This window comes from Artibeus jamaicensis, unplaced genomic scaffold, assembly GCF_021234435.1.
Source record: "Artibeus jamaicensis isolate MK-2021 breed Jamaican fruit bat unplaced genomic scaffold, CSHL_Jam_final contig_233, whole genome shotgun sequence".
Taxonomy (NCBI): Eukaryota; Metazoa; Chordata; class Mammalia; order Chiroptera; family Phyllostomidae; genus Artibeus; species Artibeus jamaicensis.
Window position 1 is genome coordinate 60,614,520 of NW_026521486.1, and position 15,183 is coordinate 60,629,702.

General features: G+C 37.2%; 1 protein-coding gene across 1 annotated transcript in view; it reads left to right on the forward strand.

Moving 5' to 3' along the window:
• Positions 1-15,183, forward strand: part of TBK1 (TANK binding kinase 1) — a 51,719-nt gene that overhangs the window by 4,759 nt on the left and 31,777 nt on the right. The window contains exons 3-6 of the mRNA XM_037140313.2: positions 2,787-2,927; positions 6,213-6,342; positions 9,877-10,058; positions 14,598-14,758. Of these exons, the coding sequence (XP_036996208.2) occupies positions 2,787-2,927; positions 6,213-6,342; positions 9,877-10,058; positions 14,598-14,758 (614 nt within the window). The remainder of the gene's footprint in view (positions 1-2,786; positions 2,928-6,212; positions 6,343-9,876; positions 10,059-14,597; positions 14,759-15,183) is intronic.

The window sequence follows — 15,183 nt, forward strand, 5'->3', positions numbered from 1 at the left end:
AGTTTGAAAGCCTAAAATAAGGATTTGAGAGACATAAGAATTGATTTAAAAGATTGCTAAGAGCCAGTTTAGTGTTCAGTCCCTAATAATCTTCCCAGAGATGTGTTTTAAGAAACCATCTTTGTTTTCAGTGACATCAATTTCAGGGATTTAGGACTATCCCCCCCAAAATTCTGCCTGCCCTTAATAATTTTTAAGGATTTTAACCATATTATTGTAGCTAAACTCTTTCATGTCATTGCTTAGAATGATCAGGTCCCTGAATTATACTATTTATTATTCAAGCTATATTGCCTTCGTAATCTTTCTCTTTTTCATCAGGTTGCCTTTAGCCACTAATGTATATGGATGGGTATATATGTGTGTGATAGCCATAGATAAGTTAAAGGGAAGAGAGTTATAGGAAGGATGTGTTGATCTGCACACATTCTGCACACGTGTAGACAATAAGTTCTCAAATAATGTGGTTTTAGTTCAAGGTCACCGCATTTCATTGTTGATGAGATGCTACAGGAATTTACTTAACTGTTTATAACAATTAGCCTATGGTAAAATTGATTGATTATACATTGTTTCACTTAAAGTCACAGAACCATTGATAATTTTAAATGAGAATTTAATGTATACATGTACATGTAGATATGTAAACATTCACATATGTTTTGACTTAGGAAGAGTGAATGATGTATGCAGTTGAATAAAGGGGAAATTGTTTATTCTCACACGTATTCCAGTAATCTAACAGGTATAATGTAGACTACAAAAATTTAGAAAATACTGGCCTTGATCATAATGGGCACGTTGCAACATTGTATTATTTTCCCTGCTCGGGCCTCTGTTAGGACTCACCTAACCTAGACTAAGTTTGAGAGAAGTATCCTCAAGAAAGGTCTCTCTGTTGCTGTGATTTTGAACCATTGTGCTGCAAGAATTTTTAAAACATGCAATAGCTGACTATTTAGTCAGGGGCACTGACCTCTTCTCCCTTAGACTGTCAAATAAAAATGACAACAGCCAACAGGATAGCCGTCTGGTGTGAATGAATCAAAATTATACCTGTTTTTTTGTCAGATCAGCCAAAAATGTGTTTTCGGTGTGCTGCAGAATTTTAGCAACTAGTTTTTGTGTCCAGTGAGATGAAAAAGGTTGAAAATCACTGCTTCGTTGGATAGTGTAGTTTTGGTAATGTGCTTACCCTGGCTGAACAAATAGAAAAACAGTCAAATTGACCTACCTGTATTTCAGTTGTTCAGCTTTCGTATTGCCTGAAAATGATCAGTGGCCCTTTTTCCTTTGGGAAAAATATACTTATATGTATTTGGTGGGAGGAGGGAAAGCAGGAGGCATCATCACACCACAGAACATAGATGGTGGTCTCCAAAAAGTGACCTTGAAGAGTAAGACTGTGAAGGAGTTCCACAGCTCTAAGAGGAAAACCATGAGGTTCTGAGGTGCGGGGAGGGGGTGGTGGCCGTAAGTGAAGAATCTGTGTAGAAAGCTGCAGAGAGAGGGCTTCAAAGCGGGAAGAGCACAGAGGGCTCAACAGAGACAGCAGTGAAGTACCTTTAGGCAGCAGGTACCTGAACCCCAGAGTCAAAGGGGAAATGATCTTTCCACTTGCTCCAGGGAAGTTCAGCCTTCACTTATGGGGAAAGTAATATTAAAGAATGTGGACTGACCACCAAGGAGAGGCTTGCAGATTAGAATGAGTGGAAGGAGGTGGAGCATCTGGAAGAAAGCCTTAAAGTAAGGTTAACATGAAGAATTTGAGAATGCAATGTTTACCTGAAATTCAGCATGCATTTTGTACCTCCAAGATTCCCTCCCACCTGGAGCTGTGCATTGTAATTCTGTGTGCGATCTTCTACAGTATGCCATGAGAATGTGAGTGGGGTGCCGCATAGGCATGAAAAGGACATCTTTGATCTTCTAGAGATGCTCCGGGAAGCAACAGCCTTCCCTAGTCATAGGTGAGGTTGCAGAAAGCTAGCCCCCGGCAGCGGTGGTGCAGTCCAGTGAGGACGGTCTGCTTTAACCTCACTCTCCAAGCCCTCCTTCCACACGCACGTACACAGATACACATTGTGGCAGCTAGGGAATATTTCTTAAAAGGTAAGTGCATTACTTTAAGATTCTTACAAAAAATTCCACATGCGGACTTTGTTTTCAGTTTCCCTTTTCCTAGTTTGATTACCTTAAAATTATTAAGCCCTAGAGAAACTCTTGTGAGTTCCACTTTCTATTTCTTATCTAAAGTGTACTTTCACATTTGGTACTAATAGAGCTCTTATTTGTTGACACGTAAATACCTATCTTTGCCACATATATCATAATGGAAGCTTTAATATAAAAGAAAATAGTCTTTCCTACATTCCAAAGCATACAATTTGAAAGAAATTTTGAACAGCTGATTGATTTATTTCAGCTTTTAAAAACGTCAGGAGCCCTAGTATAAATTACCTATGCTTAAAAATATTCAGGTTTGTTGTAGTTAGTTGTGGCGGTGTTGTTTATGCTGTTACAGTTGTCCCGATTTTCTCCCTTTGCCCCCCCTCCCCTGGGCAGTCCCCACAGCACTGTCTGTGTTCAGGAGTCATACTCACAGGCTCTTGGGCTAATCCCTTCACCTTCCTTCAACCAGCCCCACCTCCCTGCCCCTCTTACAGCCGTCAGTCCGTTTCATGTATCTATGCCTCGGATTCTTCTATAGCTAGTTATAACGGTACCTTTTTATCAGCTTTGTAAAATCACAAATAAGTAAACGTTTCTCTCTCTTTTTTTTTTAGAAAACTGGTGACTTGTTTGCTATCAAAGTATTTAATAACATAAGCTTCCTTCGTCCAGTAGATGTTCAAATGAGAGAATTTGAAGTGTTAAAAAAACTAAATCACAAAAATATTGTCAAATTATTTGCTATTGAAGAGGAGGTAAGTAGTCAAGTTTTAGTTAATCTTGTCGTGTATATTGTAGTTTTATAATTTAGGAGAAATACTCTAACAATGATTTATATATTGGGTTTTTTTAATGGTGAAAATTAGAGCTCATACAATTAAGTATTCTATACTGAAAGATTGTTGAATAGCTGTAACAATGGAAATAAATGATCATGGAATCAAAAAAAGTTAGTGATTACTTTTTTAAAGTAATTAGAAATATAAATTACAGTTTTGTGCACAAAGATTTTCATTGCTGCCCTGTTTATAATTTTTTAAATGGTTAAATAGGTTAGAAGGTGTGATGGATAGTTACCCAGAGTTAGCTACACTCAAGGTTAAGAACATATGCCTCCAGACTACCAAGTCTGTCCAAGACTCAGACACCAGCTGAAAGGAGTTTGGCAAACTGCAGTCAGTGAGAACAGTGCCCACACGACTGTGCTCATTCAGACATGGGCTGTAAGGTCCGGAGTCTGCAGAACCACCTGTACTTCAGACCAGCTGGCTACAAATTCAGGGCTTCCCATGGCTATCCTCAGATTTGATCATTTGTTGCTGTTGAATGACTCAACTCAGGAAAGCACTGTACTTAAAGTTTTATATAGCAAAAGAATACAAATTAGAACTAGCCAAAGAGACCCACCCATAGGGTGGTATATAGGAGGGGTTCAAACATGAATCTTCCTTGTCCTCAGAACATATTAGCACCTGGAATTAACAGTATGCACAGAATATTGCCAACTTTGGAAGCTCACCTTAACCTTTATATCCAGAATTTTTACTGGGGCTCAGTCACATTCTGCCTGCATGGTGTGCTTTTCTCTCCAGCTCACCATGCAGGTCCCATTAGCCCAGAGGTCCAGGCTAATACCTTTATTCTCCATTTCCTCTGGAAGTTGGAATGGGTATGCATGATCTAAAACCCACCAGAAATCATGTTGTTAGGCCGTCATATGGCCAAAGTTCCCAGACAAAGACAACTTGTGGCAGACAGGAGATTCCAGAGGCCAAGTAAGTAGCCAAGGGCAAAGACCAGACCTCTTCCTGGTACAATTAATTACTTTCTACACTGTAGTTAAGTAATGAAGAAAAAGATATTTACTAGGATTTTAATCACCTGGGAACATGTTTATGTATAGTTATGTTAGAAAATCAGAACTAAAATACATATACAGTACAGTATGATATTTTTTTTATTTTTTAAATCCTCACCTAGGCCTGGCTGGTATAGCTCAATGGATTGAGCACAGGCTGTGAACCAAAGGGCAGCCAGTTTGATTCTGAGTCAGGGCACATGGCTGGGTTACAGGCCAGACCCCCAGTGGGGGCCATGTGAGAGGCAACCATACACTGATGTTTCTCTCCCTCTCTTTCTCCCTCCTTTCCCCTCTCTCTAAAAATAAATAAAGAAAATCTTTTTTTTAAGTTTAAAAAAAATCATCACCTAGGAGTATGTTTCTTGATTTTAGGGAGTGGAAGGGGGCGGGGGGAGAGAGAGAGATCGAGAGAGAGAGAAACATCAGTGTGACAGAAGCATCAGTTGGTTGCCTCCTGTGCACACCCCGACGGGATCGAACCCATACCCTTCTGGTGTACAGGACAATGCTTCAACCAGCTGAGCCACCTGGGTAGGGTAGTATGATCTTGGTATATACAGTATGGTACAGAAATAGTGTTAGGCATCTATAATGTGATTACATGGATAAAAGACTGAAAGAAAATACACAATATAATGATTCTGGGTGCTAGAATTATAGATATGTCCTAGATTGTCAACAATCAGCATGTATTCATTATTAAAAACAAGGTTTTTTCCTTTTAAAATTCTTTCTCTCATGATTTAGAGAACATTTTGACATTTGACAGTTGAGAGGACAGTTGGGGAAATGGCTAAAAAGACATGAAGGGATTAAGAAGTATAGTTACAGAATAGTCATGGGGATGTAAAGTACAGCATAGGGAATATGGTCAGTAATACTGTAGTAACTATGTATTGTGTCAGATGGGTACTAGATTTATCCGGGTTATCACTTCATAAGTTATGTAAAGTCTAATCACTGAGTTGTACAGCTGAACTAAATATTGTATGTCAACTGTGATTTATCATGAATAAATAAAACTATTTCTGTCACAACTACTCAGTACTAGAGAAATTAAAAATATTTTATAAAAGTGTTTTGGACCCCTGGCTGGTGTAGCTCAGTGGATTGAGCACGGGCCTGTGAAGCAAAGGGTTGCTGGTTCGATTCCCAGTCAGGGCACATGCCTGGGTTGCAGGCCAGGTCCCCAGTCAGGGACACATGAGAGGCAACCACATATTGATGTTTCTCTCCCACTTTCTCCTTCCCATCCCCTCTTTCTAAAAATAAATAAAGAAAATTTTTTTTTAAAAAAGTGTTCTGGAGATATGTAAAAAATTATAAAATAAATGATTAAAAATTGAAGATGAATACTGAATTTTAAGACTCATTTTTACATTTTCAAGTTTCTGAAATAACATGTATTTTATAATCAATGTGTATATGTAATTAGGTAAAAAAATTTTTCCTATAAAGCTGTTGTTAAAATTGGTGTACCTTACAGCTCATGGTATGTTAAAATCAAGGTTCAGCCCTGGGTGGTGTGGCTCAATGGATTGAGCACTGGCCTGCGAACCAAAGGGTCACTGGTTCAATTCCCAGTCAGGGCACATGCCTGGGTTTCTGGCCAGGTTCCCAGTAGGGGGTGCACAGGAGGCAGCCGCACATTGGTGCTTCTCTCTCTCATCTCCCTTCCTTCCCTTCTGTCCAAAAACATAAATATGTAAAATCTTTTTTAAAAATGAAATAAAGGCTTAAAACAAGTCAGCAGCTCAGATGCAAATGAACAGACTAAACTTGTTCCAAGAGGAACCACTCGGTAATCCTGCCAGCTGTTTGTTTCCAGGTCTAGAACTTCAGTCCTTGAGGTAAAAGCATTCTTCATGAGAAAAACTTCAAGTGCTTTAAGAGATTTTGTAGAAGAGCTAATGTCCTTAATGTACTGTTATGTATTAGAAATTAAAAATCTTAAAGAACTATTCTAATATTCTGGCAATAATTTACTAATTCAGATTTAGCCAGCTTTCACTGTGATTAGATTTATGTGCACAGTCAACAAATATTTAATAAATCCCAGGTAAAGCAGTTCAAAGTACTTTCATCATTATAGCAAATCCCACATTTAAATGAAACCAGATTGAGCGGTCATATAATAACTTATTTTTTATATTGAATCCCAGTGATTTATTTTTTCCAGACAACAACAAGACATAAAGTACTTATTATGGAGTTTTGTCCATGCGGAAGCTTATACACTGTTTTAGAAGAGCCCTCTAATGCCTACGGACTACCAGAGTCTGAATTTTTAATTGTTTTGCGAGATGTGGGTATGTTTATTAATTTATATGATTTTATGTATATTTGTTTATATAATTTAATGACCTAAGAATTTTTAAAAGTAGTTTTTTTGCATTCAGAATTGAAGACCTTTATGCCATGCTTTTGTAGATATGATGCCAAAAACACAGTATAAAAAGGAAAAAATAGATAAACTAGACTTTATCAAGAGAAAATATTTGCAAATTATTTATCTGATAAGTAGTTTTTATCCTGACAGCTTACCAATAAAAAGTCAAATCATCTAATTTAATAATGGGTGAAAGATTTGATAGACATTTTTCTAAAGGTGATATACAAAAGGCAGATAAGCACACGAAAGATGCTAAAGACTACTAGTCATTACGGAAATGAAAATCAAAACAACAAAGAGATACCACTTCAAAACCACTAAGATGGCTAAAACCGGAAAAACAACATAAAACAAGTGCTGGTGAGGATGTTGAGAAATTGGGACCCTCACAAACTGCTGGTGGGATTGTAAAATGGAACTGTCCAGCAGTTCCTGGAAAGGCTGAACATAGAATTACCATGTGACTTAACAGTTCCATTGCTAGGTATTTACATAAAAAATTTTAAATATTCCCACACAAAAACTTGTACACCAGCTTTCATAATAGTCAAAAAATGGAAACAGCCCAAGTATCTACCAACTGATGACTAGATAAACAAAATGTGGTATATCCATTCAATGGAATATTTGTTGCTGAAAGGAAATGCAATGGAGATACATGCTGTAGTATGATGCACCTTGAAAAATTATGCTAAATGAAAGAAGCCAGACACAGTAGGCCATAATATTTATACGATTTTGTTTATGTGGAATGTCCAAACAGGCAAATCTGTAGAGACAGAAAGCATTAGTGGTTGCCAGGGGTTTGAAGGCAGGGCAGAGTTGAGGAATGACTTCTAACGGTTTTGGGATTGTTTTTTGTCATAATGAAAATGTTGTAGAACTAGTGGTGATGGTTGTACAATGTGACTGTGACTATATTAAAAAGCTATTGAATTATATACCTCAAAAGGATGAATTTTATGATGTGTGAATTTTATCTCAATAAAGCTATTATTTTTTTTAAAAACAAGAATATGGCAATCAAAAGGAATAATAGCTTCTTGGAAAGGAATGAAACAATATTTGAGCAATGGGAAAAGCCCAGCAATAAAGAAGGTGTAAGGTTAGTAGGAACTCTTCAACTTGACACTGAAAGCAGCATGGAGACCATTTAGGTGAGGATAAAATTTCAGCAGTGTAGCCACCTTTACCCTTAAAAAAAAAGGAAAATGACTTTTTCCGAAAAGCATATGAGAAATATATTTATGTGGATACAAGTGTGGTACTCTGTGCCTCTTTCTATTACCTTTTTACTATTTTATGTAATGAGTCCAGTTTACTTTCTTGTGGGATTTTTTCCTCAAGCTAAAGAAATGTGAAACTAGTGAAAGATCAGTATCATTCTTAGGAATCTCTGTTCTCTTGTTTTTATTTAATTTATTGGGATAACTCATTAATAACATTAAATAGGTTTCAGCTGTACAATTCTGTAGGCCATCATCTGTGTATTGCTGGTGTGCTTACCACCCAGTCTAGTCTCCATTTGTCACCATATATTTGACCCTCTTAACCCTCTGCATCCTTTCTTTACTTCCCTTCCCCTTTGGTAACCACCCTTCCGTTTTCTGTGTTTATAAGTTTGTACATTAATTTCTGGTTTATATCCCACCTATAAGTGAAATCTTACTGCTCTTGTCCTTTTCCATCTTATTTCACTTAGCATGGTACTCTCAAGATCCATCCATGTTGTAACAAATTGCAGTATTTCATCATTTTTTTTTATGTCTGAGTAACATTTCATTGTTTATATGAGGTCTGTCCAGAAAAAGTCCAACCATTGTTAATAAAACAGAAACTGTTTGTATGACACTGATGTAACCTGGCAGCCAAGGAGAGTGGACTGGAATGCACACATGTGCAGGACAACTTCACTGTGCTGGTCAGTGGGCGTAGAAGAAGCTGTTGAACAAGCATGTGTACTATGTGGCCATAACAGTCAAAATGACTGAGTGAGTAGGGCAATGAATCTGCATCAGATTTTGTGTTCAGCTTGAACATTCCTTCATGATTCCTCATTAAGGAATCATTCCTCTGCAATTCAGAAGGCTGCAGCTATAGGCAACTAGCTAATTGACAGCTTCATCACAACAATGCACCAGCTCAGCATCGCATCTCGTGCAGAGCTTTTTGGTGAAACATCAAGTCACCCAGGTAACTCAACTACCCTACAGCCCAGATTTGGGGCCCTGCAACGTCTGGCTTTTCCCAAAAGTAAAATCACCTGGGAAGGGGAAGAGATTTCAGACTGTGGATGAGATTTAGGAGAGTACTACAGGGCAACTAATGCTGATTGGGAGAACTGTGTGAAGTCCCAAGGTGCCTCCTTTGAAGAGGACTTAGGCGTCACTGTCCTGTGTACAATATTTCTTGTATCTTGTGTCTTCAGTGTCTCTATTTTTCATATTTGTTCTTACATCCAGCCCGGAAGGCTGGATACCTTCCGGACAGACCTCGTATGTATCACTGCTTCTTTATTGCATCATCTGTCAAAGGACATGGGTTGTTTTTATGCCTTAACTATGGAGAATAATGCTGGAATGAACATAGGGGTACATATATCTTTATGAATAAGTGTTTTCAAATTTTGGGGGTACATACCCAGCAGAGGGATTGCTGAGTCATAAGGTAGCTCTGTTCTTAATTTTTTGAGGAACGTTTATACTGTTTTCCATAGTGGCTGTACTAATTTACATTCCCACAAGCAGTGTGTGAAGGTTCCCTTTTCTCCACATCCTTTATAATACTCGTCATTTCTTGTCTTACTGACGATAGCCATTCTGACAGGTGTGAGGTGGCATCTCATTGTGGTTTTGATTTGCATTCCCTTATAGCTAGTGAAATTAAGCATCTTTTATAGATCTGTTGGCCATTTGTGTGCCTTCTTGAGAAAAGTGTTCAGGTCCTCTGCCCATTTTTCATTCAGATTGTGATTGTTTTTTGGTTGTTGAGTTTTATGAGTTCTTTATATATTTTGGGTGACAGCCCCTCATTGGAGGTATTGTTTGCAAATATTTTCTCCTATTGTGTTGGTTGCCTTTTTGTTTTGTTGAGGGTTTCTTTTGCTGTGCAGGGAATCTTTATTCATAAATTTAGGCAAATTGCCTACATGCATGTAACCAGCAGTAATTCAGGAAGTCATATGCTTAAGACTTTTTACTGTTTTCTTGGTAGTACTTAAGGGAGATTGCACTCTTCCATAAATCATATTGATCCTTATTCTAAAGCGTTTTATGGCTTAAACATGAAATACAAAATATTGGTAGCATCTGTTCTTTGATTAAAATGACTTGGGGCTAACTTATGGAAAAACTTACATTGAGTGAATACGAATGAATTACATCAGTGAATTTGACATACACAGATGGACACCTACATTATTATTTTCTTTGTTTTATATTTATTGTTGAAGTGGGTGGAATGAATCATCTCCGAGAGAATGGTATAGTGCACCGTGACATCAAGCCAGGAAATATCATGCGTGTTATAGGGGAAGACGGACAGTCTGTGTACAAACTCACAGATTTTGGTGCAGCTAGAGAATTAGAAGATGATGAGCAGTTTGTTTCTTTATATGGCACAGAAGAATATTTGGTAAGTCATACATAACTAATAATGTTATCTAAAGAAACTGGATATATTGTAAATATGGGTAATTGGTCCTCCAGTTAACCATAAATTTTAGGTACCTATTTTTATAACAAAGATTAAATTTTCTATTCTAATGAATATGGGGTATAATGAGGGAATTATTAATAGACATTTGTTTCTAAGGGGTTTGCCATTTTTCTGGTTAAAAATTTTTATAGGTTTTCTAACACTCCTAAATTCTTTAGTGTTACTAATGCTATGGATCTATAGTAAAAGAAAAAGCTGTTCATTCCAGAAGCATCTAGGTGGTTAAGGCTCCCTTTTTTAGATCAGAATAGCTACTATATTATAAGCTTGTTATAATCATGTTCCCTGTGGAGCAAAATTCATTAGAATTCCGAAACAGAAGATTCTATTCAGGGACACTAGTTATTGAAAGACAGAGGACCATTTTTAGAAACACACATAAAAAATGAAATGCCTTTGAAAAGATCTAACATGAAATTCTTTCAGAAAGCTAGAAAAGCTATGTGGTTGAAATGGTTTATATAAGTGGGTTTGTGCAGAGTTAACATTTGAACACTTAAGAAAATACTCTTGCCCTGACCAGTGTGGCTTGGTTGGGTGTTGTCGCATGAAGCAAATGGTCCCCTGTTGAAGCCATGCCCAGGTTGTGGGTTCAGTCCTCATACTGGGCACATGCAAAAGGCAACTAATGATTGTTTCTCTGTCACATCAGTGTTTCTTTTCCTCTCTTTCTTTCCCCCTCTCCTTCTCTCTAAAAATAAATAAAATCTTTTTTAAAAAGAAAAGAAAAAAACTTTTATTTTTGTTTTTTTAAGGAAATATCCTTAAAGTATACTTAACACATCAGGAAGTTTATAATATGTATTGTAGTTATCACTAATCATTCATGGCTCTGAATTTTGTCTTAAAAGGCTTAGATTCTGAGACTTTTCATTCAGATTCTGCTGTTGTGATATTATAGGAATAAAAGTCTAGCCAACCCTATAGTTTTTATTCAGATTATTATAAGTCTGGTATGAATTAAGGTGTCTTAAATCATTCTTCTATCAACATATAACCCCAATTTGTAGTTATATTTTGATAATCTTTTAACAAGAGCATCTAAAATAGATCATAGTTATTTAGCAGATATTTATGGAGTGCCTACTATATACCAGACATAATTCCTGCTCTTACGGAACCCTTATTCTAGTGGAGAAAATAGTTACAAAGTATATAAACAGGTAAGTAGGATAAATTCAGATAATTGAAGTGGTGAGAAAACAATAGAGTAATAAGATAAAAATAATTAGCAGGAGAAAGATAGCTAAGAGAGCCTTTTCAATCCTAAATGAAATGACAGTTAAATGGTAAAAAGAAGCAAGCCAGAGATTTGGGAGAAGAGCATTATAATCAGGGGGAACAGCAACTGCAAAGGCCTTAGAACAGGTATGACCCTGGATGTTCGAGGAACAGAAAGGATGGCAGTTTGGCTGGAACTTAGTGAGTGAAGGGGCAGGTGGTAGGAGTTGGAATTGGAGAAGTCAGCAGAGGCCAGGTAGATTGTGCAGGCTAGTAGTTTCGGTCCTGTGTGGTCAACCCTGTGTTTTGCAATCTTCTTTTAGTATCTTGAAAGATATGCAGTTCTTAGATAATATAGTCAACCTGCATACCTAATTAAAAGAATAGCATAATATCTTAAAAATAATATAAAGGAAAATATTTATAATAAAATTATAGGTATTTAATATATGGCAGTTCAAAAACCACTTCAGTGCCAAACAAATTATCAGAAGCTGGCGCCTATATATAATACCATTACCAGTGCAAGTGCAGTGACGACTTGCATGTTGTACTAGTCACACATCATAAATGGTGGTTGTGTCACTGACGTGATTTTAAAAAGTGAATAATTCTTTGTAGTTTTTAACTGAAGTAGATTTACTCATAGGTACGTTCTTGCAGCCACAAAGTACTATATTATGTGTAAAGTGGATTTAGATCATTATAAACAGGCTTCTCATCTGCACAGGTGTCTGGCAGGATATTCAAAAGTCATGCAGGATGTGAGAAGCCTGTTTTTCAGAACTGCCCCATATTGGGCAGGATGTTTCTCATCTCTGGTGTCTGCCCACTAAGTACCTGTAGCCCTTCCCAGTTACTGTAAAGACCAGAACAAACAAACAGCAGCCCTGTATCAGCTTTCTCGAGGCTGATTTTCCATTACCAAGTATTGACTTTTCATGTATTCTCCGAGGACCACAGTTTAGCTTTTGCTTCTAACAGACTTAAAGTGGAAAGAACAGAACATTAACTATATGAAGTCTGAATCCATGCTGTATTCTAGGCTGAAATTTTACTCTAGTTTTTTTGCCTATTTCAGATTATGCACAGCCTTGTTTTCACATACCGTGTACCAGAAGCTCTAAAATGACATAAATAATAGCCTGAGGCTCAATAATTTAGAAATTCTTACATATTTAAATGAAGGCTTCTCTTTTGGAATTCCCAGGCCAGGGGTTAAATCTTCTCCTCTTTGTATATATACTCAAAGAAAACACCCAACAGTTTTTCTTCCACCATTTTTAATGTGATGGATATCTTAATTCTGTAATCTGGGAACTTCACTGTAGCCTTTTTTCTTACAGTCCTATTCGAGATACAGAGGCCCATGCCCAGTAGCACGTTGATGAGAGAGCCCATAGGCACACATGTCAGACCAGGATGTATTTCAAGTCACTGTCACTCACTCCCTAGGGAATGCCTTCCAGCTATACCAGTTTGTTGCACCTTTTGAAGAGGTGCCCCCTAACTTTTGTCTCCTAGAATTGCTGTATCTCCTTTTCTAGGTTGGCAGCTTTATGTTCCAGAAGATATCAGGCATGTCTACATTCTCTTGCCCTATTCACAGTATTGTTTATACACTAGGTACCAGCTGCTAGGTCAAGGGTCAAGCTAGCACTTCTCTGGGAGGTAGTTACTATATGTGTTATACTACAGAACCAGTAAAACCACTCTGGCCACACACAACTTTTTAGGCATATGTTTGGACATTCACTTCAGACTCCTCATGTTTACCACCATCTTTGATTTTTCATTAAAATATTTCCCAAGAGTCTAAAAAAATCCAGGGATAGTGACCCTTTAGGAGTCAAGACTCATAGCCTGTATCTTTTAGAAGTACCCTTCCAGCAATGTCACCTGCATTGGTTCCCAGTCCCTTGGAACATAGCAAAATATCACAAAGTCATAAAGCTTGTTTTGGTTTGGGATTGTTGGGTGATTACTTTGGTCCAGAGTACACTCTTGTAGCTTTACCTCCCAAGAATCTTCAAGCCCCAGTGCATAACTTCCACAGAGTCAAATGGCAGGCGGCTAAGCATGTGTGATCCCTGGTGGTCCTTTGCAGAGCTAAAAGTCCATCAGAATTTCAGTCTAGATCTGTAAGCTGCCTAAGCATGTCCTGTAAGACCCTTTTGTTCTCCACAGTGTAATATGGTGCCTTCTGTGCTGAAGGACATGTGTTTAACATCAGACCAGCTACTTCTCTGGATCACTAGATTCCCAGGTGAACCCAGTCAGGCCAGTTCTCTGAATTCTAGAAAATTTAATTATCATCTCACAACCCATATGACTGGATGGATTACTCTGATGGATTACATGAGAGGGATGAGGGAAAGGAATCAAGGCTGTCTGATAGGTTTGGGGTGTGAGCAGCTGGTAGATGGTGGTACTGTTTACTTAGAGGATAAAGCTTAGAAGGAAACAGATTTGAGGGGAAGACCAAGAATCTGTTTTGGATGTTAGGCTTGAACAACCTTTTAGATATTCAAGACAACGGTGGGATACATGAATCCAGAGCTCAGGACAGAGATAATTTGGGGAGTTAGAGAACAGATAATATTTACTGTCATGGGCCTGAATGGAAGATGAGGAAATAAGACAATTATAAGTGTGGACAGCTATTTTGAGAGGTTTTGATTTAATGGGAAACAGAGAACTGAGTGATAAGCTAGAAGGAATTGTGGAATAAATACAAGGTTTTTTAGGGAGATAATTAAAGCATTTATATAAGCTGAAAGGAATGATCCAATAGAGAGGGAAATTGATGCATAAAATAAAAGGTGTGATTGAAGAATTGGTGAGACAATATACAGGTGGATATGGGCTTCACAATACAGGTGGTATAGCTATCCTAAAAGCAGTTCCATTGTAACTGGAGAGTTAGCCTGGAATATGGACACATGTTTGTGTGTGTTGGTATATGGTAAAAAGGTACAAGGGAGAGTTGATCCTCAGACTGCTTCCGTTTCCTCATTGCAGTATAAAGTGAAGTCATCAAAATTGAGCATCAGATGAGGTAGTGTTGGAAGTGTGAGGAGAGGAAGACATGAAATAGTGCTTTCAGATTGGAAATTATAAATTATTAGCAAAATATAGTAGATTTGCTAGGCATTATTGAATATCTGTTTTTGCATAATGTAGTACCATAGAACACAAGATAGTAGTTTTCTTTTTCTTTTTTCTTTTTTTAAGCATCCTGATATGTATGAGAGGGCAGTGCTCAGAAAGGATCATCAGAAGAAATACGGAGCAACAGTTGACCTTTGGAGCATTGGGGTAACTTTTTACCATGCAGCCACTGGGTCACTGCCATTTAGACCATTTGAAGGGCCACGTAGGAATAAGGAAGTGATGTAAGTGATCTCTCCATCTAAAATTAGAAATGATTTTTTAAATGTATCTATCTTATATTGTGCCATCAAATGTTAGAGGTATACACTAATGCAAATTGATTAACCTTATCATTTCTATATTTTAAGCTATTTGGTTTTAAATAAGAACACAGCCTTATAAAAATGTATAGACATAGCTTGTCATAATGTGTTTAAATATCTTATATACAAAATATAAACGACATCAAGTCTTTGGTTCATCATTAAAAATATACTGCTTTCTGGGTTTTATTTCAGCACATTATTTATTAGTCTTTGTATACTTAATTGGATTATTCTTTTATATAACTAAAGAAAAAAATAATAGTATGTGGAATAATTGAATCATTACCAGATCTAAAAGAAATATAGTTCTTACCCTGAATTGATTTGACACCTTTTACCAT